Source organism: Plecotus auritus (genome assembly GCF_963455305.1).
Source record: "Plecotus auritus genome assembly, chromosome: 4".
Lineage (NCBI taxonomy): Eukaryota > Metazoa > Chordata > Mammalia > Chiroptera > Vespertilionidae > Plecotus > Plecotus auritus.
In genome coordinates, this window is record NC_137775.1 from 10,649,966 (window position 1) to 10,676,902 (window position 26,937).

At 38.9% G+C, this 26,937-nt stretch overlaps 1 protein-coding gene across 4 annotated transcripts in view; it reads right to left on the reverse strand.

Annotated features, from left to right (window-relative positions):
* Window positions 1-66: 66 nt before the first annotated feature.
* Window positions 67-26,937, reverse strand: part of PCMT1 (protein-L-isoaspartate (D-aspartate) O-methyltransferase) — a 45,688-nt gene continuing 18,817 nt past the window's right edge. Inside the window, exons 2-10 of one of the 4 annotated variants that reach the window (XM_080663626.1) lie at window positions 26,549-26,653; window positions 25,332-25,363; window positions 22,519-22,623; window positions 20,194-20,314; window positions 18,346-18,431; window positions 15,210-15,379; window positions 4,239-4,382; window positions 3,242-3,322; window positions 1,969-2,743 (exon numbers count right to left, since the gene is read on the reverse strand). In XM_080663626.1, coding sequence (XP_080519752.1) covers window positions 3,295-3,322; window positions 4,239-4,382; window positions 15,210-15,379; window positions 18,346-18,431; window positions 20,194-20,314; window positions 22,519-22,623; window positions 25,332-25,363; window positions 26,549-26,653 — 791 coding nt within the window. In that variant the 3' untranslated portion in view covers window positions 1,969-2,743; window positions 3,242-3,294. Of the gene's footprint in view, window positions 2,744-3,241; window positions 3,323-4,135; window positions 4,383-15,162; window positions 15,380-18,345; window positions 18,432-20,193; window positions 20,315-22,518; window positions 22,624-25,331; window positions 25,364-26,548; window positions 26,654-26,937 lie in introns of those variants that run through there. The other 3 variants (XM_080663628.1, XM_080663627.1, XM_080663625.1) reach the window with 3 other exon arrangements.

Sequence of the window (26,937 nt, forward strand, 5' to 3'; positions counted from 1 at the left end):
AAACACAATTTAGTATTGCTATGATGTTGAAAATACTTGAGAAAAGATGTCCCATGTACAATAGGCTGTTAATAAATTATACTTTATTCTTAAGCCTTAACAACTTTTTAATATAATCATAAGTTGCCAATATTTACTGAGCTGTACTATCGGACCTGGATTGAACCATACCAACCCTATTTTACAAAGAGGGAAATTAAGGATTAGAGAAGCAGAATCAAGATCTTCAAAATACACTGCCAGATGGACTGAACAGGACTTTTTAAAGTCAAGTTACCTTTTCATTATGTGATTGAAAGAGTTCTGCATCTAAGACCATTTTAAAATAATTTTAAAGGGAAAGTTGTCCACAATTTACCTCTCAAACATGTTCGTGTGTTTCACATCTCTTTTCCTGAGAAAAGGCCCACTGAAACAAGCTTTCTGAAAACTTGAAATTCTTTCCCTCCATCTTCAGTGCAAGTAGACTACAGCTACCCCTCCATCCTTCCACAAGCATTTTAACGTTTCAAGTCATCCAAATATCAAATACTAGAGGCCCAGTGCACAAATTTGTGCACAGGTGGGGTCCTTCTGGGTGGCCTGCAGGGATTGGGCCAAAACCCACAGTCCAACGCTGCCTGCAGCTCCTACCTGCGGCTCCCACTCATCCCGGCCCCACTGTGCCTGCTGTGGGCTGGTGCCCAATCAGTCCTGATAGACTGAGAGAGGCTTGTGCTGACACAGTGGCCCTCACCAGCCATGACCCCTGCATCTGGCACCCTCCCAAGGGGAGTGGCCTGCGGGATCAGGCTGAAACTGGCTCTCTGACATCCCCCGAAGGGTCCCAGATTGCGAGGGCGCAGGCCAGGCTGAGGGACCCACTGGTGCACGATCAGGCCGGGGAGAGACAGCAGGAGGGCTCCAGGGCATGTGGCCCATCTTGCTCAGTCCCGATCGGCGGACCCCAGCAGCAAACTAACCTACCGGTTGGAGCATCTGCCCCTTGGTGGTCAATGCATGTTGTAGCAAGTGGTTGAGCAGCCTTAGCATATCATTAGCATATTACGCTTTGATTGGCTGTTCAGTTCTGTTGTTCAGTCTATTTGCATATTACCCTTTTATTATATAGGATGTTCTTCCTAGGAAATAACAGAATTTTTTCATCTTTCTCCGTGACTTCACCTTTGAAACTAACTCAAATGACACTGAGTCAAATGAGGGTTCATGGCCTACGTCCAGAAGCTGTACTAACAACAGCAAACTGAAGCCAATAAAGAAGTGAAACTTGTAAGGTTTGGCCACCAACTAATGCCAGTTTCCTGTGTCTAAGATCTTTCCCCCAAAGAGACACTAGTGAAAAGATGTATGCATAATTTTTAAAGCCATTTTTAAGGAAGAGATGTTTAGGACATTAAGAGGTGGGGGGGGGGGGCGTGCCTTGCATCCTCGCTCAGCATCCACTTGTCAGAATCATACGCATTTGGGCACAGCAGTCGGAAGGGCTTTGCTGAGAGTGCTAGTTCTGCTAGCTCTAGTGCTCATATTGCTTCGAGCTCTGAAACCCCGAGAAAAACCAAGATCCCACTATGAAAGGTATAAAGCCACAACATTAAACAAGATTCCAAAGTGCTACTGACTTTTTGAAATTCATTTATAGTCATTATATTTTTTATAGGTGAGAGATGGGTTTCGGTAAATTTATCCTCAACCCAGCTCTTTCTTCCCTGACATTCAGTCAATTCATTTGCTCACTCATCCTGCATTTATTGTACATCTACAAGAGGACAAACCCTGTGTTAAGCAAAGAAAAATAAGTGTAGTCCTTGTTCTCAAGTAGTCACATTCATTCTGCAAATGTACAACTGAATTAATGCCACTCATATTTCACAAGATGGAGCATCAGAGCAATCATTTTTCTGTGATCTTAGTCAGCATTCTGTATCTGGCGGACATGGTGTTCTTTATTCTATGTTCAAACACCACCAATGCCTCTTTACTTTTAACTTTATTTGGCAAAGCAGCACTGCATAAACTGTTCAGTGACTAAGACACAGCTTACACAGCACGTTAAATTCATATACATTATCAGCAGCAAGTTAGAAACAGAAGAAATAATACTAAGCTACAAGTCTAATATAATTTTAAAGAGAAATGAAGAACTATGTCAGTTATGTCCAATCTGAACTGCTGAGTGTTAAGGAACATCACCTTCCACCTTCTTAAATTTTAATATTTACAATTGCTTAGTTTTAAGGTACCAAAGCAGCTGATTGTATCTACAACATGCTATTCTATGACACCACATCAAAAGCTTTAAAAAGGAAGCTCATCTCTATTTTATTAGTAGCATCTCACAGACATAAAAAAAATAATAATAATTTTAACTTGTGAATGGTGGTGTTACCTGATACACAAACTCAATCTGAAAAATACTGGAACAGAATTAAGTGTCTAAGAAAAGAAAAACCACTCTTCCAAATCAATTAAAAAACTAACTTTCCCATTTTGCAGAACGCCTCCGCTTAGTATTTTAAAAGTAAAATGTATACTTTGCATCCTTTCTCTACCAATTTGGCTTTTGTGCCTCTTTGAAGAATTAGAAACCCTACAAAACCACACATTTTCATGCTGAAAAAAAGAGTGTAACAAAGTCCAAAACAAGCTGTGATGCTGTGGTTTTCAAAAGCTTTGAGGACTGAGATGAGCAATCCACTGTAATATTATATACTGGTCAAGCTGATGTTGCTTTTACAGTTCGTCCCTGGGGGAGGGAAAAAGAGAGAAATGTGTAAGTAGGAGTTACATACTGCAAAACTTGGCTTTATAATAGTTCAGATACAACTATTAAACCAGTAAAAATACACTGATCCCCAAGCAATATATTATTTAAAATAAAAAGAGCAAATGGTCCCGTCAAAGCAAAAATGGAAATCAGCCATTTCAAACATCTCTCATGCAAATTAAGAATGAAGTGTGAAACCTAAAGTACCTGATTTCTTTTCTTTTTAATTCTAAAGATAACCTTCTTCTTTCAAGACCAAAAATTCAGAGAAGTTAGTTTTAGATCTAGGATCTTGCTAATACTGTTGATTGTAAAATGATGACGAGTATTTGAGTTCAAGTAAATTTTTACAGTTACAGTCACAGAATTGTACAAAAATTTAGCTTTTTCTTAGAATATCTGTTAGGAGTTGTTGAGTGGGTCATTATCAACCCAAACTTTTTTGGGGGGAAAGCATCATCTGTAGGTATAATATACCTGTCAGCTGATTTCATAAGGCAGCTTTATCAGCTCCAAAAGAAACCATTCGCTCAGCCAGGTGTAGCACTGTACCAGCAACTGCCAGTGAGAGGAAGGAAGGAACAAAAATGCAATCTAAAATAAATGGTACGGTATGTAAATTATACCTCAATAAAGCTGTTTAAAGTGAAAAAATAAAGCTACCTGAAAGTCTAAAAGCTTCATCTCTCAGGATATTCTAAGTGACCAAAACAGTACTTCAGGAGTAAAGAAATGTGATGTTTGCAATACTCTCAAATGATTCAGGAAAAAAATATTACATATATGGGTATACAGGGAGAGAAGGAATGAGAAAGCAAACGTGGAAAAATGTTAATAATTGGTAACTCTGGGTGAAGAGATTCAGGAGTTCTTTGTACCATTTGTACAACTGTTCTGTAATAGAAAAGTTTTTTTTTTAAAGGTATTAAAATAAATTTAAAAGGAAGGTAAATAAAGAGCTAAAATTTCTCAGGTAAGTGGTGAATTAAGGAATTATTAGATAATATTTTTTTTATTGAATTTGGTAAATTGTACAAGAAAATATTTTTAAAATTACTTCTCCCATAAGCTACCTTTGTCATACAGTACTGTGTTACCTTTTAAACAATAAATCATCAGTTCTGGTTCCACTTAATATATTCTTCTAAATAACTTAAGTACTTTATTTCTCATAGAATAGCTTTTACTTAATATCATGCAAGCATTAAATTATGAGTACTTGCAAAGTGCTCAATTCATAAATTAACTTGTGCTTTTTATATATGAATTGAAGATTCCACTATTGTTTTTTAAATAAGTAACCACATTTTATTCACCTGTTACAAGGCATTAAGGATATTATATATTATAAATAAATATCTTTATTGCCCAATAACATAGCACATTTCCAAATATCCTCTCCATTTAGAAAAAAAATTTTTTTTAAAGAAAAAGGATAAAAACTCTCAACAAACTGGGTATAGAGGGAACGTACCTCAACATAATAAAGGCCACATATGACAAGCCCACAGCTAACATCATACTCAACGGTGAAAAGCTGAAAGCTTTTCCTGTAAGATCAGGAACAAGACAAGGATGCCCACTCTTGCCACTTTTATTCAACATAGTACTGGAAATCCTAGCCAGAGCAATTAGGCAAGAAAAAGAAATAAAAGGCATCAAAATCGGAAAAGAAGAAATAAAACTGTCTCTTTTTGCAGATGACATATTATATATAGAAAACCCTAAAGCCTCCACCAAAAAAATTTTTGAATATACTAATTCAATAAATTGCAAGGCACAAAATCAATATACAAAAATCAGTTGTATTTCTATACACTAATAATGAACTACCAGAAAGAGAAATTAAGAAAACAATCCCATTTACAATTGCATCAAAAAGAATAAAATACCCAGGAATAAATTTAACGAGGTAAAAGATCTATACACTAAAAACTATAAGATATTAATAAGACACTGAAGACACAAATAAATGGAAAGATATTCTATGCTCACAGATTGGAAGAATTAATCGGGTTAAAATGTCCATACTATCCAAAGCAATCTACTGATTCAATGCAATCCCCATCATAATTCCAACAGCATTTTTCACAGAAATAAAACAAACAATCCTAAACTTTGTATAAAACCCCAAAACCCCAAAGCAATAATATTAGAAAGAAGAACATGGTGAAGACATAACACATCCTGACTTTAAACTATATTACAAAGCTATAGTTATCACAATAGGGTATTAGCATAAAAACACATAGATCAATGGAACAGAATAGAAAGCTCAGAAATAAACCCACACATATATGGTCAATTAATTAAAAAGCCAAAAATACACAGTGGAAAACAGTATCTTCAATAAATGATGGTGGGAAAACTGGACAGCCACATGAAAAATAATGAAACTGGACCCCTATCTCACACCATGCACACAAAAAATTAAACTCAAAATGGATTAAAGACTTGGATATAGAACCTGAAACTATAAAACTAACCTTATTGTGGTAATTACTTTAGAATATAAACATATATCAAAGTATCATTTTGTACACTTAAAACTCACACCACACTGTAGGTCAAGTATATCTCAATAAAACCAGAAAAATACCGTAAAACAATTTTTAATGATGGCAACAATGTTGATATTTTATGAAATGAAAAGATTACAAAATAATGCTGCTGAGTGAACTCAGGAATACAAAAGAGATGTACATAGAGTTATGGATAAAAGAGTAAAAAAAAATTACCAAAATATTTATAGTGGTTATCTCTGGGTTCTGGGATTATGGGTGATTTTACTTTATTCTTTGTACTTTTTTCTCTTTTTATGATGCACATGTATGTATTACTTTGGTGTCAGTAACAGTATTGTTAAAAACAAGTAGAAGAAAATGTATAGCACTAAAGTGAAAAAAGTAAATTAAGTTTATAGACATGATTTTTAACATTTTTGCACCAAGGAAAACCAAAAATTTTTTTGCCCATCATTGTATAACCTTGTCACAACTAATACTCCAAAATCTGTGTAACTTTCAAGTTATTAATTTTTCCTAATGTTCAAAATTCTACATTATCATATCTTTGTCTGACTTACATATATAGCTCATTTATAATAAAAAGTAGCATGTCCTAAATTTCTAGAGAGTCTCTTAAAAAATGGCTATATATGTGCTAAATATTTCATCAGGTTAATAATTACATACATTTAGCCCTAACCGGTTTGGCTCAATGGATAGAGCATCGGCCTGTGGACTGAAAGGTCCCAGGTTCGATTCTGGTCAAGGGCATGTACCTTGGTTGCGGGCACATTCCCAGTAGGGGGGTGTGCAGGAGGCAGCTGATCGATGTTTCTAATTCTCTATCCCTCTCCCTTCCTCTCTGTAAAAAATCAATAAAATATATTTTTAAAAAAATAATTATATACATTACTTTGTTTAAAATATATAATTATACATAATTTATTAAGTTAACTCCAAGCTACTAACATTTAGTATTATATGTCCTAACATTTAATATTATCCTTTTTTAAAATATGTTTTATTAATTTTTTCTTTTTAGAGAGTGAGAGAGAAACATCAATGTGAGAGCGGAACATAGATCAGCTACCTTTTGTATGCCCCCTGCTGGGGATCGAACTTGCAACCCAGGCATGTGCCCTAACCAGGAGTTGAATTGGCAACCTTGCAGGGCATGGGACCATGCCCAACCAACTGTGCCACATCAGCCAGGGCATATCTGGCAGTAGAATTTGACATGCCCACTAATTCCGTTTTTTTTTCTAAATAGTTTCTATCACATCTCCTCAGCAAATACTAGATCTCATGCTCTCAGAGCACTGCAACTAGCTCTGGATTCCTCCATAAAAGAAGGATGAAAGCTGGTGAGAAACAAGAAAAGGTTCATAAGAAAGTGCTAGGGGAGAAACCAAGATGGCGGCATAGGTAAACACCTAAACTGCTGCCTCGCACAGCAATTTCAAAACTACAACTAAAAGACAAAATGGACACCATCCAGAACCACAGGAAAGCTGCCTCAGTGGAAATACTACAACTAGAAGGAAAGAGGAAAGCACACTGAGACTCAGAGGAGCTGCAAAAGGCTGAGGAACGAAGACGCGCGCGTGGAGAGGACGGGCGGCTGAGTGCGCGGCTGGCTTTCTAAAGTGGGAGGGAGATGGAAGCTCCCGATTGCGCTGAACTCCAGTCCCAGGCAAGACTCTGGGAAACCAGATTTATTCGGGGGGAATCTGGACTGTCAGGAAAAAAGAAAGCACACTGAGACTCAGGAGCTGCAGAAGGCAGAGGTCCAGAGGCACGCACGCATGCAGAGAGGACTGACTGCTGAATGCACGGGCGGCTGAGTGTGCAGCTGGCTTTCTAAGCAGGAGGGAGACAGAAGCTCCTGACTGCACTGAACTCCAGTTCCAGGCGAGTTTCTGGGAACCCAGACTCATTCGGGGAGAAAGTGGACTGCCTGGCAGCGGGCAAAACTCGAGGGCGGCTTTCTCTCAGAGGTGCTTTCAGCGATTACCAAGGGACACTGAGACCCAGGGGCCTCATAGGGCAGGGCTGATGGGAAGCCAAGGCTGTCGGCTCCGCCTCATCCAAGCTGAGCACAGAGGCTTTCGCAACTTTGCAAGTCTTGTCCCATAAGGGTGTCTCCAGCACAGAAGTTCTCCCAGCATAGACACAGCTGATCCTCACAGCCAACTGTCATGGAGGTCAGTTCCTCCCAGTGATACCAACAACAATCAAGACTTAACTACAACAAGGCTGAGCACACAGTCTACAAAGGGGTGCACCAAGAGTGTCCACCTCAGGTAACTGGGGAGGCTGAACCACTGTGCCCTATATGACACGTACCACACAAAGCTACTCCACCAACTCAGGGAAGCAGCAAAAATGCGGAGACAAAGAAACAGATCACAAACGAAAGAAATGGAGGAAAGCAAACAACTGGATATAGAGTTCAAAACCACGGTTATAAGGTTTTTCAAGAATTTCCTAGAAAAGGCCGATAAATTCAACGAGACCCTCGAGGATATGAAAAAGGACCAACTAGAAATTAAACATACACTGACTGAAATAAAAAATATTATACAGAGACCCAACAACAGACTAGAGGACCGCAAGAATCAAGTCAAAGATTTGAAATACAAAGAAGCAAAAAACACTCAACCGGAAAAGAAAAAAGAATCCAAAAATTTGAAGATGGTGTAAGGAGCCTCTGGGACAACCTCAAGAGTACCAACATCAGAATTATTGGGGTGCCAGAAGAAGAGGGAGAGCAAGATACTGATAACCTATTTAAAGAAATAATGACAGAAAACTTCCCCCACCTGGTGAAAGAAATAGACTTACAACTCCAGGAAGCGCACAGAACCCCAAACAAAAGGAATCCAGAGAGGACCACACCAAGACACATCATAATTAAAATGCCAAGAGCAAAAGACAAAGAGAGAATATTAAAAGCAGCAAGAGAAAAACAGTTAATTACCTACAAGGGAGCACCCATACGATTGTCAGCTGATTTCTCAACAGAAACTATGCAGGCCAGAAGGGAGTGGCAAGAAATTTTCAAAGTGATGAATAGCAAGAACCTACAACCAAGATTACTCTACCCAGCAAAGCTATCATTCAGAATGGAAGGTCAGATAAAGAGCTTCACAGATAAGAAAAAGCTAAAGGAGTTCATCACTGCCAAACCAGTATTATATGAAATGCTGAAAGGTATTCTTTAAGAAGAGGAAGAAGAAGAAAAAGGTAAAGATAAAAATTATGAACAACGAATACATGTCTATCAACAAATGAAACTAAAAATCAAGTGAATAAAAAATCTGATGAACAGAATAAACTGGTGAATATAATAGAATCAGGGGCATAGAAAGGGAGTGGACTCACAATTATCGGGGGGAAAAGGGTGTGGGGGGTGCGGGAAGAGACTGGACAAAAAGCGTACACCTATGGATGAGGACAGTGAGGGGGGAGGTAAGGGCAGAGGGTGGGTGGGAACCGGGTGGAGGGGAGCTATGGGGGGAAAAAGAGGAACAATTGTAATAATCTGAACAATAAAGATTTATTAAATTAAAAATAAAAAAAAGGAAGTGCTAGGATGAGTTGCTAAATTAATCCCAAAGAAAATCTGAAGTAACAAACATCATCTAGCCTGGAAAAAAACTAAGGAGCTTTTTAGACAATGATTCTTGTGGGGTGGGCACTTAGAAAATTCTAAGGGACCTTTTAACCACATTCTATCCTTACTACTAATGCCTTAATTCAGGCCACCATCATTCTACCATAACTTGCTACAGTCACCTCATTATAGATTCTAGTCTTGTCCTTTTCCAATCTATTCTACCACAGCCAGTTATCTTTCTGAAATGTAATTCTGACCACAGCCTGGCTTCAGTACTTCAATTGTTCTCTACTCCCCTCAAGGCAAAGTCTAAACCCACTATATAGCAACGATTTTGAACCGGTGTGCCACAAGAATTTTTAAAACATGGAATACTTGACTATTTAGTCAAGGGGCACTGACCTTCTTTCCCCTAGATTCTCAAATTAAAAAATGACAACAGCCAACATACAATAGCCATCCAGTGTGAATGAATCAAAATGATAACTATTTTTTGGTCACATTAGCAAAAAAATATAATTTTTGGTGTGCTGCAGAATTTTAGTAATTAGTTTATGTGTGCCATAAGATGAAAAAGGTTAAAAATCACTGCTCTATAGGTGCACCTCAGAGATATTGTATGTTCAGGTTCAGATAACTGCAATAAAGCGAACATAACAATAAAGTGAGTTACAAAAATTTTTTGTTTTCCCAGTGCATATAATAGTTATGTGTATACTGTAGTCTATTAAGTGTACAATAATAGCATTATGTCTAAAAAACACTGTACATAATTTAAAATATCTCGGTGCTCTCCCTCTAGGGAGCGCACCAGTGCCTTTCCTTCCCCCCTCTGCTTCTCCTCTCTCTCTCCGTCTGCCCTTGCTGGCCTAGGCCTCCACTCAATGCTACGAAGTTTCAATGATAGAAGATAAATAAATCCCAACTAAAATGTCGGCAGCCACGGAGCTGGAGAGAGCAGGAGGCTAGGGTTGCCCGCAGCGATGGAGGAAGCCAAGTTTCTGCAGCCCTGGCCGGCCTAGGCCTCCACTCCAGGCTACAGTTTCAATTATAGAAGATTAATAAATACCAACAGAAATGGCTGCCGCCATGGAGCAAGCAGAAGGCTTGGCTTCGCTCCAGGCTACAAAGTTTCAATTGTAGAAGATAAATAAACCCCAGATACCAGGTCCTCCGCTTGGGTCGCCGGGGGGCGTGGCCGGCCTGCAAACCACTACAGGCCCCTCGCCGAGGCCATCCCACGCCCCAAGGGAACCCCCACCCTGATCCGGGACACCCTTCAGGGCAAACCAACTGGCCCCCACCCGTGCCCCAGGCCTCTATCCTATCTAATAAGAGTAATATGCAGATTGACCATCACTCCAACACACAAGATGGCTGCCCCATGTGGTCAAAGATCCTGCCCCCATGTGGCCACAAGATGGCCAGCCAGGGAGGGCAACTGGGAGGGACCAGGCCTGCAAGGGAGGGCAGTTAGGGATGACCAGGCTGGCAGAGGAGAGAAGTTGGGGGTGATTGGGCCTGCAGGGAAGGGCAGTTGGGGGGGACCCAGGTCTGCAAGGGAGAGCAGTTGGGGGTGACCAGGCCTGCAGGGGAGGGCAGTTAGGGGCAAACAGGCTGGCAGGGGAGCAGTTAGACATCAATCAGGCTGGCAGGGGAGTGGTTAGGGGGTGATCAGGCTGGCAGGCAAAAGTGGTTAGGGGCAATCAGGAAGGCAGGCAGGCGAGCATTTGGGAGCCAGCAGTCCTGGACTGTGAGAGAGATGTCCGACTGCCCAATTAGGGGATCGGGCCTAAATGGGCAGTCGGATATCCCTTGAGGAGTCCCAAATTGGAGAGGGTGCAGGCTGGGCTGAGGGACACCCCCACATTGTGCACGAATTTCATGCACTGGGCCTCTAGTTGTTTATAAATAGTAACCATCAGTGAGTCATGACCTTTTTGCAGGTAGCATCTTGCCTCAATGTTGATGGCTGCTGACTGGTCATGGTGGTGGGCTGTTGAAGGCTGGGGTGTCTGTGGCAACTTCTTAGAATAAGAACAATGAAGTTTGCCAGATCAACTGATTCTTCCTTTCATGAACAATTTCTCTGTAACATGTGATGCCATTTGATAGAATTTTACCCACAGAACTTTTTTCAAAATTGGAGTCAATCCTCTTCCACCCTGTGATACTTCATCAAGTAAGTTTTGTAATATTCTAAATCCTTTGTTGTAATTACATCAATCTTCCCAGCGTCTTCACCAAAAGGAGATTCCATCTCAAGAAACTACTTTCTTTGCTCATCCACAAGAAGTAACTCCTAACCCATTAAAGTTTTACCATGATATTGCAGTAATTTAGTCACATCTTCAGGCTCCACTTTAGTTCTAGTTCTCTTGCTATTTCCACCACATCTGGAGCTACTTCCTCTACAGAAGCCTTGAACCCCTCACAGTCATTCACAAGAGTTGGAATCAACTTCTTCCAAATTCCTGTTTATGTGGACATTTGAGCTCTCCCCATGAATCATGAATGTTCTTAACGGCATCTAGAATGATAAATCCTTTTCAGGTTTTTAATTAACTTTGCCCAGATCCAACAGAGGAATCACTATCTGTGACAACTATAGCCTTACACAATGTATTTTTTAAATAATAAGACTTGGAAGTCAAAATTACTACTTAATCCAGGGGCTGCAGAATGGATATTAGGTTAATAGACATGAAAACTATATTAATCTTGTTGATCAGAGCTCTGGAGTGACCAGAGGCATTGTCAATGAACAGTAATATTTTGAAAGGAATCTTTTTTTTTTTCTGAGCAGCAGGTCAACAGTGGGCTTAAAATAGTCAGTAAACCATGTTGTAAACAGGTGTGCTGTCATCCACATTTTGTGTAATTCTTAAGGGCCCTAGGATTGTCTGAATAGTAAATGAGCATTGGCTTCAGCTTAGTCACCTGCTGCTTTAGGCCCTAATAAGAGAGTCAGCCTGTCCTTTGAAGCTTTGAAGCCAGGCATTGATTTCTCCTCTCCAGCTATGAAAGTCTTAGATGGTACACCTTCTTTCAATCTAAGGAAAGCTGTTTAGTATACATTGAAAATCTACTGTGTGTGTGTGTTTAGAGAGAGTGGAAGGGAGGGAGGGAGGGAGGGAGGGAGGGAGGGAGGGAGGGAGGAAGAGAGGGAGAGAGAGAGAGAGAGAGAGAGAGAGAGAGAGAGAGAGAGAGAGAGAGAGAGAAACATCCATGTGAGACACATTGATTGGTTGCCTCCCACATATGCCCTGACCCGGGCTGGGGATTGAGCCTGCAAGGTATGTGCCCTTGATGGGTAATTGAACCCAGGATTCTTGGGTCCCTGGGCTGCTACTCTAACCACTGACCCAACCTGGCTAGGGGGAAAATCTATTGTTTAATGTGGCCACCTTCATTAATTACCCCACCTAGAGCTTCTGGATAACTTGCTGCAGCTTCTACATCAGCACTTACTGCACCTGGAGATTACCTTCTTTCCTTAAACACCGTAAACCAATTATCTACTAGCTTCAAACTTCTGCAGCTTCCTCACCTCTCTCAGACTTCAGAGAATTGAAAAGGTTTAGAATCTTCCCAGAGATTCAGCTTTGGCTTAAGAGAATGTTGTGGCTGGTTTGTTCTTTTATGTACAGACCACTACAACTTTCTCCATCTCAGCAATAGGCTGTTTCATTTTCTTATCACTCACGTTTTACAGGAGTAGCACTTTTAATTTACTTCAAGAACTTTTCTTTTGCATGCACAACTTGGCCAACTGTTAGCACAGAAACCTAGCTTTCGGCCTGTCTCAGCTTTTGACATGCCTTCCTCATTAAGCTTAATCATTTCTAACTTTTGATTTAAAGTGAGAGACATGCAACTCTTCCTTTCACTTGAACACTTAGAGGCCATTGTAGGATTAATTGGCTCAAGGAGAGAGAGAGAACAGCCGGTTGGTGGAGCAGTAAGAACACAAACAACAATTAACAATTAAGTTAACCATCTTATATGGGTGTGGCTCGTGGCAACCCAAACAATTATAATAGCAACATCAAAAACCACAGATTAAAAAAAAAAAATCACAGATCATCACAAATATAGCAATAATTTAAAAAAATCACAGATCATCACAAATATAGCAATAATAAAAAGTCTGAAATATTTTAAGAATTACTGAAATGTAACACAGAGACACAAATGAGTAAATGCTGTTGGAAAAATGGCACCGACAGACTTGCTCAACCCAAGGTTGCCAACAAACCTTTAATTTGTAAAATAACAGTATCTGCAAAGCGCAATAGAGCAAATCACAATAAAACAAGGTATGCCAGTAATTGCCTGTTTGTCTTTTGATTTTTTTTTTTTTTTGGATCTCCCATATGACTATGAATGGTCAGTTTCAAAGTCACAGCTGTATATTCCTGAACTAGTACAGTGCCTGGCATAGTGGGCACACACATACTTATTGAATAAATATATTAAGGTCCTCAAACTGAAAAGTGTTTCACAACAAAACAAATTACTCTTGGTGTTAGTCTCTGTCTCTCCTCCTCCCTTCAACTCTCTCTAAAAACCAATGGAAAAATATCCTCAGGTGAGGATTAACAAAAAAAAAATCCACCTCTGGCCTGCCAAGTGTGGCTCATAGATCCAGGAGGTCACTGTTCGATACCCGGTCAGGGCACATGCCCAGGTTCCAGGCTTGATCCCCAGTGGGGCATGTAATAGGCAGGCGATCAATGATTCTCTCTCATCATTGATGATTCTCTCTTTCTCCCTCTCTCCCTTCCTCTATGAAATCAATAAAATAAAAAAACCCACCTATGATTATAAAAACAAAATACCTTTTTCCTTCATTAAATTATAGACAGAATGCTCAATACTAATATTTATTGTTTATAAAATTTTAAACATAATTAAAAATTGGAACTCTTATTTAATATCGAATTTCAATGATACATTTGCCCCCTTTATACAATAACAATCATGCAAATATATAATGGTATAACTATACTAAAAGAAAAGTGAAGGAAGGTTGTAATTCGTTGTTAAACTACATCTGATTATAACTGACAAGACTGATAGCTTTTTAGTTTGTTTTTAAGAAGTGGCTGTGCTCCAGGTTAGAATTCAAAGAAAACAACTTTATAACTACATTAGGCGAAGAATAAAATGCAATTCCTAGTAAGATATCCCAGAAATGGCCAATCAGAATTTAGTTAAAAGTAAAACTCAGTTTGAACAAACTGAGTTACATTCATTACCATTTTTGCAATTAACATCCATTCAAAAACAAAATTGAGATATCTATTATACTTAAATCACCATGCTACTTATTAAGAAAATAATGGTCTTAAAATAAATACCTCTGTCAAATAAAAATAGATTCTAAAACAAGGTAACTGTAAAGCCTTTCTTATTTTGGCATTTAATTCCAAGTGGTCTTAGCTAATGTCACTTTCACTTTCTGACCGCACTCCTCCCCATGGGAGGGAGTGGGGAGAAGAAGAAATCATGGCTTCAAACAGAATATTCCAATTACGCTGAGAGGTACAACAAAATGGGCGTCGTAATGAGCCATGCTGTGCTGGAGACTATGCTGCATGCTGCTGGCCCTTTGGGGGAGGGTTTGTGAGACCTGGGCACTCACTTTGAGTTGACAGAATCCCTTCCCTTCCCCAGGAACTTAAAGTAGGTTAAAAACGGGCTGGCCCATTCTTTAGAACGGCAATAAGTTTACTTGTTACAGTGGCTCTTAAACAACAGCTGAATATAAAACAGGCACAGGCTGCCCGACATCTAGGAACCTGACTGGAAGCGAAGTCAAGCTGAGAGGATGAATGTCCTCTCTGGGAAACTGACACCTTGGAAAACTGGGACAAGAATATCTCTTCCCTTCTTTCTCTTACGACAATGCCAAAACAGAGAGTGGACGGGGCAGGAAATGATGGCCCCTTCTCTTTAAAGCGAAGCTTTTGCTTCCATGACCACACAGCATCTATACAAATGATTTGAAAATATAGAAACAGAGTGGCGGATGATGAAATTTCCTTAGACAGCACTAAACTGCAGTTTAAAAAAAACACCTTTGTGCCAACCAAGTCTCACCCTCCCTTCCCCAAAGATGTGAGTTTAACCAAAAAAAGGGCAGACCATGCAAAACTTTTCTACATTTTTAATGTAGTGAATTTCTGATGTTAAAATGAGCAGCATAAAAGTAATGACCGAAAAAGCAGCTCTTGCAGGCTAACGTCTTAAAATCCACACCCTTTCACCTTGCATGGGTGGAAGAAGAAAGAGCAGAAGGTAAAATCACTTCCACCTGGACCACTGCTTTTCTTTATCTGTTAAAGGCACGTATATCACTCCCATCAGAGGTTTCATTTTGACACTGCCATCTTGCAGCTTGTCGTACTGTTCCAACATCTGATTTCCACCCGCAGGACCGACTGGCAATATCAATCTTCCACCAGGCTTTAACTGGTCTATTAGCTAAAAGAAAAAAAAAAGAAAAAGAAAAAACACATACACACAAAGTTATAGATTTTTTCATCTCTATAAACAGCCTTCAGTGTCCCTGGGCAGAAAGTACACATGTACTTTATTTGGTACATACATACTTTGATTGTTAAACTTATCACTCAATTCCCACTTACTCATTTACTCATCACCTCTCTCCTGAAAATGATGTCCCAGCTTTCTAGATCCTCTGGCTTCCTAGTTTTGGTTTCTGCTACTATTTCTCTCCTTCCTCACTTTTTTCTGATTTAATTAAAGCAACTCCTCCAGAAGTATTCAGTGAAATAGTGCATGGAATATTTAAGAGAGAGTGGTTGAGATTTGCAAGTCTAAAACTATCTTAGTCTACATATTTGGCAATATGTGTGCGTACAGAATTCAAGGTTAGAAATCATTTTCTGTTTAGAACTGTGATGGTCTGTTCCCTTGTCCTGTTGATTCTAATGCTGCTATTTTGTAGTCGGGTGCCTTTCTGATTACCAATCCTTAACAGATCTATCCTTTTTGTTTTTCTGAAAACTTTTAGAATCTTTTCTTTGTACTTAGTATTCTGAAATTTCATAGTGATACTGTGGTTCTTTTTTCCTTTTTCTTTTTTAAAAAATTAATTGTACTGGACACTCAGTTCTTTTCAAACTATAGAATCATGTCCTTTAGTTCCTGGAAATTTCCTTCAGACTTAGCGCTAATTGTTTCTTATAAGAAATTCAAGCCACTCTTTTCAGACCCAGGCCTCCTCTCTTAATTTCCCAGGTACCACTGTCTCCAATTTCTAAGCTTCTTCCGAGGTCTGCAGAGCAAACTACTTCGGCATTGACAGCCCACTGCTGCCTCTTTGGTTTCACTTCCTCCACCTTCCTGGGTCAAGTATTACTCCATTTCTTTTCTATCTTCACGCATTTCAGAGTTCAGGACTGCAAGTATACTCTCCTAGATAGTTGAACATAAAATTTATGTTCCTGTTGTTGTTTTGGGGTGACATCCAAAAGGAGCATAAACATCTTTACTCTGTTATCTTAAAACTGGAAAGCCCCTTCAGCATGTATAAAAGATCCTTATAATACTCACAAGTGCTACTGTGTTTAAAATCATATTGCGATAAAGCTAGAAACGTCCTGAGATCATCTCAGGGTCTTAGTAGAGAACATGAGTCCTGTACCCAAGCCCCTTCATTTAAACACATTTCTATTTGAGATTTTAATTGTTTGTACCAGGCAGCTGATATTCTTTTTTAAGTTAAAAAAATCAAACTACTGATCATGTGTGTTCATATATAAAAATTCTTTGAGCTATTCATTTATGATGTATAGTGTGTTTTTTTTGACTTGTATACTTTTCTACACTGTTACTATTTCAATTAAAATGTGTTTAAAATCCACTGGTTTTGCCTTAAAAAAACACAACACACACAAAAAACAGATGACAGAGCCAGAGAGAATAAGTGATTTTCCCAGTCATTTAGCCAGTAAGTAGAAGTCAATGATTAGAATAAATTCTCCAGTTTTTAGCTTCTCATAACTGATATAAACATACAAAAAGAACCCTTTCCAGGTTGGAGAGTGGATGAGACCGGGCAGAAAAGACAATGTGACTAGTTATCTAGTCAAGAACTATGTAAAACTCCTACGTAATAGAAACCTAAGATTTCAGTGAGCTTAACCAAGAATTATTAAGGGCTGATACAAGCTTATCAGAGTCTTAGAAAATGAAAAGTCAATTTTGTACTTAAATATTTCCTTGACTATACTGTAATATACAATACTGCAATATCCTTCCCTCTCATTGCAGCAATGCAAATTCTCCCATTCTGAAGATCTGTTCAAGTTCCATTCCTGTATGAAGTCTCCTTGACCACTCTATGCAAATTCTTTTTCCTACCTTGAACTCCTACAGTAGGATTTTGTTTTTCATTCAATATATGTCACATGCTAATGATATGCTATCACATCACGAATCTCCCTGTTACATGTATGACACATCTCTTCTAGGATAAAAAGCTTTGTGAGGGTAAAATGTATGACAAATACTCCTGGTCTCTCCCAGGCACCTAATAATCTTTCATATTCTGGTATTTAATAAATGCCAAGTGATTATCAGGTCATGAACTCCAAAGGTATTTTCCCAATTCCACTGGCAGACTAGTTCTTTGCTGGATCAAATACTGTTTCAAAAGACAGCCATGAGCTGGGGTTTAGTAACCTTGATGTCATTTATACAACTACTAGAGGCCCAGTGCACGAAATTCGTGCACAAGGGGGGGGTGTCTCTCAGCCCAGCCTGCACCCTCTCCAATTTGGGACCCCTCAAGGGATGTCCGACTGCCCATTTAGGCCCGAGATCGGGCCTAAACGGGCAGTCAGACATCCCTCTTACAATCCAGGACTGCTGGCTCCCAACCGCTCGCCTGCCTGCCTTCCTGATTGCCCCTAACTGCTTCTGCCTGCCAGCCTGATCACCCCCTAACCACTCCCCTGCCAGCCTGATAGATGCTTAACTGCTCCCCTGCCAGCCCGATTGCCCCTAACTGCCCTCCCCTACCGACCTGGTCACCCATAACTGCCCTCCCCTGCAGGCCTGGTTGCCCCCAATTGCCCTACCCTGCAGGCCTGGTCACCCCCAACTGCCCTCTTCTGCAGGTCTGGTCCCTCCCAACTGCCCTCCCTGCTGGCCTGATGGCCCACAACTGCCCTCCCCTGCCAGCCATCTTGTGGCGGCCATCTTTGACCACATGGGGGCGACCATCTTGTGCATTGGAGTGATGGTCAACTTGCATATTACCTCTTTATTATATAGGATTTGCATATGGAAAAAGTATTATCTACTAACTGTAACTAAAATGCATGACATAAAAGTCTATGTTTTTAACATTGTCTACAAGTCATTTATAAATCTTTGAGAGTTTTAGTTGAATAAAGCACACAAACACAGAAACAACTCACTGCCTGGGGCACAACGGGGGCTGCAGCGCCTACGTGAATAGCATCATAAGGGGCTTCTTCAGCATATCCCATTCTTCCATCCCCGACTGAAAGAAAAACATTATGCTTTCAATACCTGTTCAGATAGAACGACTTTGTGTGAAGATTTTACAGCAGGAAAGGATAGTTTTTGTTTGTTTTTAAACAAACAATTTTTGTTTGTTTTGGGTTTTTTGTTTCTTTAAATAAATAATGCTGGACAAATGAATGTGCATATGGAAAAACTATATACTTGTACCCCTACACCTCATACATACACAAAAACAATGTCAGGAAGATCAAATACCTAAGTGTGAAAAGCTAAAATAACAAAGCTTTTGAAAAATGATATAGAAGAATGTTTTCATGATTTCAGAGTAGCCTTAAGCAGGACACAGGAAGCAATGGAAAAAATTGTTAAGTCTGGCTACATTAAAATTAAGATTTCTATTTATCAAAAAAGTACCAATACGAGAGTGAAAAGGAATGCCACATAGTGGGAGAAGAGATTTATAATATGCACAAATAGACAAAGAGTTAGTCTCTAGAAGTCCTACAACTCAAAGAAAAATATAAACAACTCAGTATCTGAATAGGCAGTTCCCAAAAACGAAAATCTAAATGGCCAAACATATGAAAAAGTGTTCAACCTCACTGGTTAATAGGAAAATACAAAATTAAAATCACAGAGATATTGCTATACACTCACTAAGTAGGCAAAAAGAAAAACCTAGTAATGCCAAGTGTTGTAGAGCAATAGAAACCCTGATACATTGCTGGTGGGAATGTAAATTGGTTCAATCACTTTAAAATACAGTTTTGCAATATCTATGGGAACCCTATGGACATACCATAACACTCCTATAGAAATGAGTGCTGTATAATGAGTATATAAAATCTGGACTTAGGTATACATGTGGTCACAGCAGCATAGTGAATATCCCCAAGTTAGAAACAACTAAAATACACATCTACGTAGAATTAACAAATTTTGGTGATGTTCTTAAAATGGAATGCTGTATAGTAATAAAAATGAACTGTATGCAAAAAGGTAAGTATATCTTACATACATAATACTGAATGAAAGAAGTCATCCATCATAGAATGTAAACTGCATGATTCCATTTGTCTAAAGTTCAAAATTAAAGGAAACATTTCTTTTTTTTGGATATACAATTAGGTAGCAAATGCATGGAAATAATAATAATATTGGTTACCAATAGGGAGAAGGAAGGGAGTTATGGTGAGGAAAAAAGGAAGTTGAGGATATGTTCCATTTCTTGATTAGTGTGGCGATTTAACAAATATTAAGCTTCACATTTATGCTTTATACATTTTAAATGTTTTTTTATTTTTCACAATACAAAATGTGCTCCTATGTAAATATGTCCATTGCATATTGCTGAATGGAAAAAAGCAAACTATAGGTCAATATGTATGAGTTAAAGAAAACTGTGTGTGTGCAATTTATTCATACATATATTTATATGTCTAGAAAACTTAAAAGGGAAAAGCAGGGGTTTTCTTTTTTATCTTACACATCTCTGCACTGTTTACATTTTTTTATAATAAACATTTGTTACTTTGGCATTACTTCTTAAAAAGCAGTGAAGAAAGAACTCAACATGGCACTTTCTGAAACACTTAACAGTCATGTCACCCATGGTCAAGGTAGAACTAGCATAATATTTTCAAGTAACTGTTTTTCTTACTTAGTACTTTGAAGTAAATGTTTTAAAAATGATTAGCTCTGTTATTTAGTTTGCATTGGGAACATCTGAAAATAAAAATTCTGCAGAGAGGGAATTTTTTAAGTTTTCTGATACTCACCAACCAGTTGCACTCTCCCTGAAGACAAAAGTGTTGGATCGTCCTTTCTGACATTATTTATTGAGTCGTCTACTAACTCTTTAATGTGGTCAATTCCTACGACTTTTCCACTAGCTCCAACCTGGAAATGAGAATAATTCATAGTTCACTGGTCTAAATTTGTCGTTCTAAATGTCATTAAATAGCTTCCTAATGTAAAGTTATATTGTGCAATGAGAAATGAAGACAATTCGGTTTATTATAAATTATTTAGCTATTACAACCTTCTCAACTATAACTCACAAATGAATAATTATATTTCAGTAATTAAAAAGCTAGAATAAATTTTAATTATAATACTAAGAAAAATGCTATCATTCTTCAATTTATAATCTTTAAATCCTGCACCATGATGGAAGACTTAACTGCCAATATTAAATAGTAGTTAATGCAATCATTTTTACTCATAATAAATCTAGAAGTGTGACTTTAAATATTAAAATTACAGCTCTGGCCAGGTGGCTCAGATGGTTGGAGCGTTGTCCTATATACCGAAAAGGTTGTGGGTTCGATCCCCTGTCAGGGTGAGTATGGGAGGCAACTGATTGATGTTTCTCTCTTCCTCTCTCTAAAATCAATAAACATATCCTCCTGTGAGGGTTAAAATATATACATATTAAAATATATATAAATGTTACATGACATTTTATAGGGATTTAAGTAATTTTAATAGGGATTTTTATACCTGATTCTACTGCCATTTTGTGGAAAGTATAAAATACATAAAAAATTATAAAAAGGCCCCAATATAAAAATTATTAAAAAATTTTAACATAATAAAGACTGATGTCAGACTACCTGAGTTCACATCTAAGTTTCATTACTTACAAGTGTATAACCTTGGCAAGTGATTCTATGAATCAGGTTCCTCAGCTTTGTAAAATGAGAAGTAAAAGATACATAGCTCATAAATGATGTGAGGATTGAATAAAAGAATATAAGAAAAGGATTTAGAACACTGACTAGCACGTCCTAAATGTGCAAAAATCATTAACTTAAATTAATATCATTATTAAAAAGGAAACTCAAAAATGTAATGATTTAAAAAAGATAAATTTTCCTCTGAAACCATAAATATGTCAAATATAGAAAATATCTCACTAAATATTCCTAAGCTTTTTAAAAAAAATAGTCCCTTACATCCCATTGGTGATGCTTAACTTCTACAAAATAAGTTAAAAATACTGAACTATCTGAATCCTTATTATGTACAAGAGACTGTTCTGGATGCTTAAGATACGCCAAGGAGAAAAACCAGACAAAACTACCAGCTCCCTGGAACTTACATGCTAGTGGTCTGCTGATTATACATTTATAGCAAGTGAAATGGATTCTAGTCCAAGATGAATCCATAAATCCCAACTTAACTAAACCAGAAACTTCCAATCTGGCCTCCAGGGACAAGATTTCCATAATTAACTTGATTTGATTATCTGAGTGCAGATGAACTCTTCCTCAAGGTGTGTGAATGGACCTCCAGACTTACACTCTGGTGGTCATTTACCAGATAAGCCTCTGGTGAATAATGAAGTATAATAAACAAGGCATTTTTCTAAGAGTATTTTTCTTACTGTAAAGGAATCTCTACCCCATTCCTAATAAACCTGTAGGAGTGTTTATTTTCTGCCAGATGAAAACTTGGAAGAGCCCTGACCAGTTTGGCTCAGTGGATAGAGCGTCGGCCTGTGGACTAAGGGGTTCCAGGTTCGATTCCGGTCAAGGGCATGTACTTTGGTTGCGGGCACATCCCCTGTAGGGGGTGTGCAGGAGGCAGCTGATCGATGTTTCTCTCTCATCGATGTTTCTGACTCTCTGTCCCTCTCCCTTCCTCTCTGTAAAAAAATCAATAAAATATATTTTAAAAAAAACACGAAAAACTTGGAAGAATGTAGTCTGGGAACTGCTGGTTACCATACCATCTTTGACCACAAGAGAAGAGCAGGTCTGATAATGAAGCCAACATGTGGAGAAAAGGAAAGCCAAACCAAGAACCACAGAGAAAATCACTGTCAAAACAATATCTTATCTGAATCCAGCCACACAAGAAGCCATGATATAAACCAAATAAATTCCCTTTTAGTTCTGCCACTTTAGATAGAATGTTCTGTCACTTGCAAGAACAATAAAAAAATCCTAGTGATATATATTTCAACTGCTTTCTCGGCAGAATTTCTTTTAAAAAAAACCTTGAGAAACTGGTAATGAAAAAAATATACAGTAAAATCATAAGTAGGACATGTGGAACTATGCTTCTGTTGGGGCCAGAATGAAAAATAAAGGTCTTACCATACGTGCAAAACATGCAGAAAGGATTCCACTTCCAGATCCTACATCAAGAGCTTTAGCTCCTTCATGCAGTTGATCAAATAAAAGTTCTAGTGCATATGCATGCTGCCAAAAGAAAACAAACATTCATTTTTTTTCAAGAATATAAAGTATGCTAGAGGCCCGGTGCATGAAATTCATGCACTGGGGGGGGGGGGTGTCTCTCAGCCCAGCCTGCACCCTCTCCAATCTGGACCCAGTGGGATCGGGCCTAAACGGGCAGTCGGACATCCCTCTCACAATCCAGGACTGCTGGCTCCCAACTGCTCACCTGCCTGCCTTCCTGATTGCCCCTAACCGCTTTGGCCTGCCAGCCTGATCACCCCCTAACCACTCCCCTGCCAACCTGATTGATGCCTAACTGCTCCCCTGCCAGCCTGTTTTCCCCTAACTGCCCTCCCCTGCAGGCCTGGTCACCCCTAACTGCCCTCCCCTGCAGGCCTGGTCTCCCCCAACTGCTCTCCCCTGCCGGCCTGGATCCCTCCCAACTGCCTTTCCCTGCAGGCCTGGTCGCCCCCAACTTCCCTCTTCTGCAGGCCTGGTCCCTCCCAACTGCCCTCCCTTGCTGGCCATCTTGTGGTGGCCATCTTGTGTCCACATGGGGGCAGCCATCTTGTGTGTTGGAGTGATGGTCAATCTGCATATTACTCTTTTATTAGATAGGATAGAGGCCTGGTGCACGGGTGGGGGCCAGCTGGTTTGCCCTGAAGGGTGTCCCGGATCAGGGTGGTTGTTCCCTTGGGGCGTGGGGCGGCCTGGGCAAGGGGCCTGTGGTGGTTTGCAGGCCAGCCACGCCCCCCAGCGACCCAAGCAGAGGCCCTGGTATCTGGGGTTTATTTATCTTCTACAATTGAAACTTTGTAGCCTGGAGCAGAGCCAAGCCTTCTGCTTGCTCCAAGGCGGCAGCCATTTCTGTTGGAATTTATGTATCTTCTATAATTGAAACTTTGTAGCCTTAAGCAGAGGCCTGGGCCGGCCAGGGCTGCAGAAGCTTGGTTTCCTCCATCATTGGGGGAAACCCTAGCCTCCTGCTCTTTCCAGCTCCATGACTGCCGCCATTTCTGTTTGGATTTATTTATCTTCTATCACTGAAACTTTGTAGCCTTGAGTGGAGGCCTGGGCCTGCAAGGGCAGGCAGAAAGCTTGGCTTCCTCCATTGCCGGGGAAACCCAAGCCTCCCTCCTGCTCTCTGTGGCCCTAGCCATCTTGGTTGGGTTTATTTGCATATTCGTTCCTGATTAGCTTGTGGGTGTGGCTTGTGGGTGTAGCAGAGTGATGGTTAATTTGCATATTACTCTTTTATTATATAGGATGCCCTAGCTGGTTTGGCTCAGTGGATAGAGCGTCGGCCTGCAGACTGAAGGGTCCCAGGATTGATTCCTGTCAAGGGCACATGCCCAGGTTGTGGGCTTGATCCCCTATGGGGAGCATGCAGGAGGCAGCTGATCAATGATTCTCTCTCATCATTGATGTTTCTATCTCTCTCTCCCTCCCCCTTCCTCTCTGAGATCAATAAAAAATATATATATATTTTTAAAAAGAATATAATGTGTATATACCATGGCATATGAATAAAGTTGCCAACTTCATACCAATGTTACTACTATGTCATCTATCAAGACAATGAAAACATACAGTAGTTATATCTACACAGGAATTACTTAAGAAAATTCTCACTGATTAAATTCTTCCATTTATTTAAAATGTTTCAGTAACTTTTTATCTCCAGTGTGTGGATTTTAAAATGTAATTACTTCAAAGTCAAAAGTTACAACAGGACTTATAGTGAAATCTCTATCACAGCCCTGTTCGAACCATCCCCATCCCCATCCCCAACCAGTTTCACTCCCTAAAGACAACCAATACTACCAGTTAAGATAATATTAAGGAATATTGTTGGGTATGATGTGGAATTGTAGCTGTGCTTTTAAAGTTTTTCATATTTATACTAAAGTATCTAGGGGTGAAATATTATGTTTAAAATTTGCTTTAAAATGGTTCAGCAAAAAGAAATCATATAGAATCTTTTGCAAATATTCTTGTCTAAAGAGTGAAAACAGCTCTAGCTAGTTTAGCTCGGTGGATAGAGCATTGGCCTGCGGACTGAAGGGTCCTAGGTTCGATTCCGGTCAAGGGCACATGCCTGGGTTGCAGGCTCGATCCCCTGCTCGATCAATAATTCTCTCTCATCATTGATGTTTCTATCTCTCTCTCCCTCTTTCCTTCCTCTCTGAAATAAATAAAAATATATATTTTTTAAAAAAAGACTGACAACAACCAGTACTATGAAAAAGACTTCTAGATTAAATGCCATAAGTACTGGATTCTACTGGTTCTGAATTTATTAGTCCCATGACATTGGAATTATTTTTAGCTCATTGTTCCTCAGTTTCCATATCATTAATATGGAGAGAAAAACAGTTGTTCCTATCCTGCCTTCTCCACAGAAGTATCATTGTGAATAAAAGTCATGATGCATTAAAAAAGTACTTTATAAATTCTAAAGGATTTACAAATGAAATGTATACTGTTTACATTAAAAAAAGTCAACCATTACCGCACAATGACTTGTTGCCGTTAATCTTTAAGGTACTTCATAGTCATTTATAAAGATAAAAGTAACAATTAATTGATCTTTTACTTCTATTTAGTGTTATTTGGTAAACTCTTAGAAAATCTGGTATATAACTGTCAATCAGTGGCTTCACTCTGCTCTTTTGCTTGATTAGAGAGTGAAATGACTTGGTTAGTCAAAATGACCAAAGTTAACTTACCATGTGTGGAGCACTGATTGTTGCTTGGAAACCTGCAAAAAAAGAGGAGAACTACTGATACATTCGGCTGTACAATCATACCAAATACTCCATGTAATTCCTAACCTAACATAAGTTAGTTTTCAGAATAATTTTCATTTTTATGATCACAAGAGAACAAAACTTTTATTTTGTACTTTGTCATGCAGCAGTTAAAATTAGGAAATCCAATCATGCCAAACGCTACTGTGCTCTTCTAATACAACAGGCCCACTATTTTTAAAGATTTCTTCTCCTGGCTAAGAAAGGAAGAATTTCAGTAAGTTGAGTCGGTAAGTTTATAACTTGTTTTCTCTTCAGACTTATAAAAATAAAATAAGCTTCTATATATAATAGGTATGCAAAATCTTTGCAAAATTAAACTGCTTCATATTTCTGGCAACTTAAAAATAAACTAGAGCAACCAGAAAAGTGGCTTAAGAGACTAATAAACTATTTCAGCTTACTCTTATACCATCACCTGATGTAAATTCACACAATCTTTTCTTAGTTTTCAGCTTTCAATTTGTTTCTTCCGGGACTGCTTTCGCAAAATGTATTTACCTGCTTCTGCCTCTGAAGCAATTTTCACTGAGCGGTGGTAGCAGGTGCCTTCGGGTTCAGAAGCCCCCAGGATCTTCTCTGCTGACTGTCATAGTGCTTCAAAAGAAGAAAGCATGGCAGCTGGCCGACAGAATCCTGAGGCACTTCTAAGCCTCAAAGGCGCCCACTGCCAAGGCTCAGCAGTTCAGCAAAAAACCTGCTTCAGGAGAAGGAATTAAATATGGAACTTTCTAAAATCAAGCACAAGTCAAAAAATTCAGGGAAAGTGAAGCAGAGAAGTCAATGATAACTTAAGTACACTCATCTTTAGTATTAATTTTTAAAATTGATGCTAATGGGAAAAAAACACCTTAGTCAACATTAAGGCCCCTAAAGACAACCCAGCACTCAGCTTAATCGCATAAATTTTCATTAAAAGTATATTTTCAGAAAAATTGTTTTTAAAATTCTCTACATATATTATACATTTGAGAAAATAGAAAAGATGTTTCATAAACATGTAATACTTTATTATAAAGGCATAAAAATCAAACCAGCCAGGCAATAATAAATACCTGTGTCCTAGTCTATTTTTACTTACAAAAATTATAGAGTAAATGAGTAAAAACTGACATTTTCAGAAATTCAAAGCTTACCTATTGATTGTGGAGAATCCATATAAGGGTTACATTTTGCATAGTGGGCACGGTCTGTAGCCAGCATTACTTCAAATACTTTATCTGTCTTGATGATTCCATTTTCTGAAATGAATGAGGCAAATATTTAAAGCTGGAAATAGGATGATCAGATGTGCTCAGCTGGTGTGGATCAGTGGTTGAGAGTCGACCTATGAACCAGGAAGTCACGGTTCAATTCCAGGTCAGGGCATATGCCCAGGTTGCACTGGGTGTGCAGGAGAAAGGTTATCAATGATTCTCTTATTATTGATGTTTCTATTGCTCTCTCCCTCTCTGTTCCTCTCTGAAATCAATAAAAATATATTTTAAAAAAAGATGATCAGATGTATTTTAGAATAATTATTTTG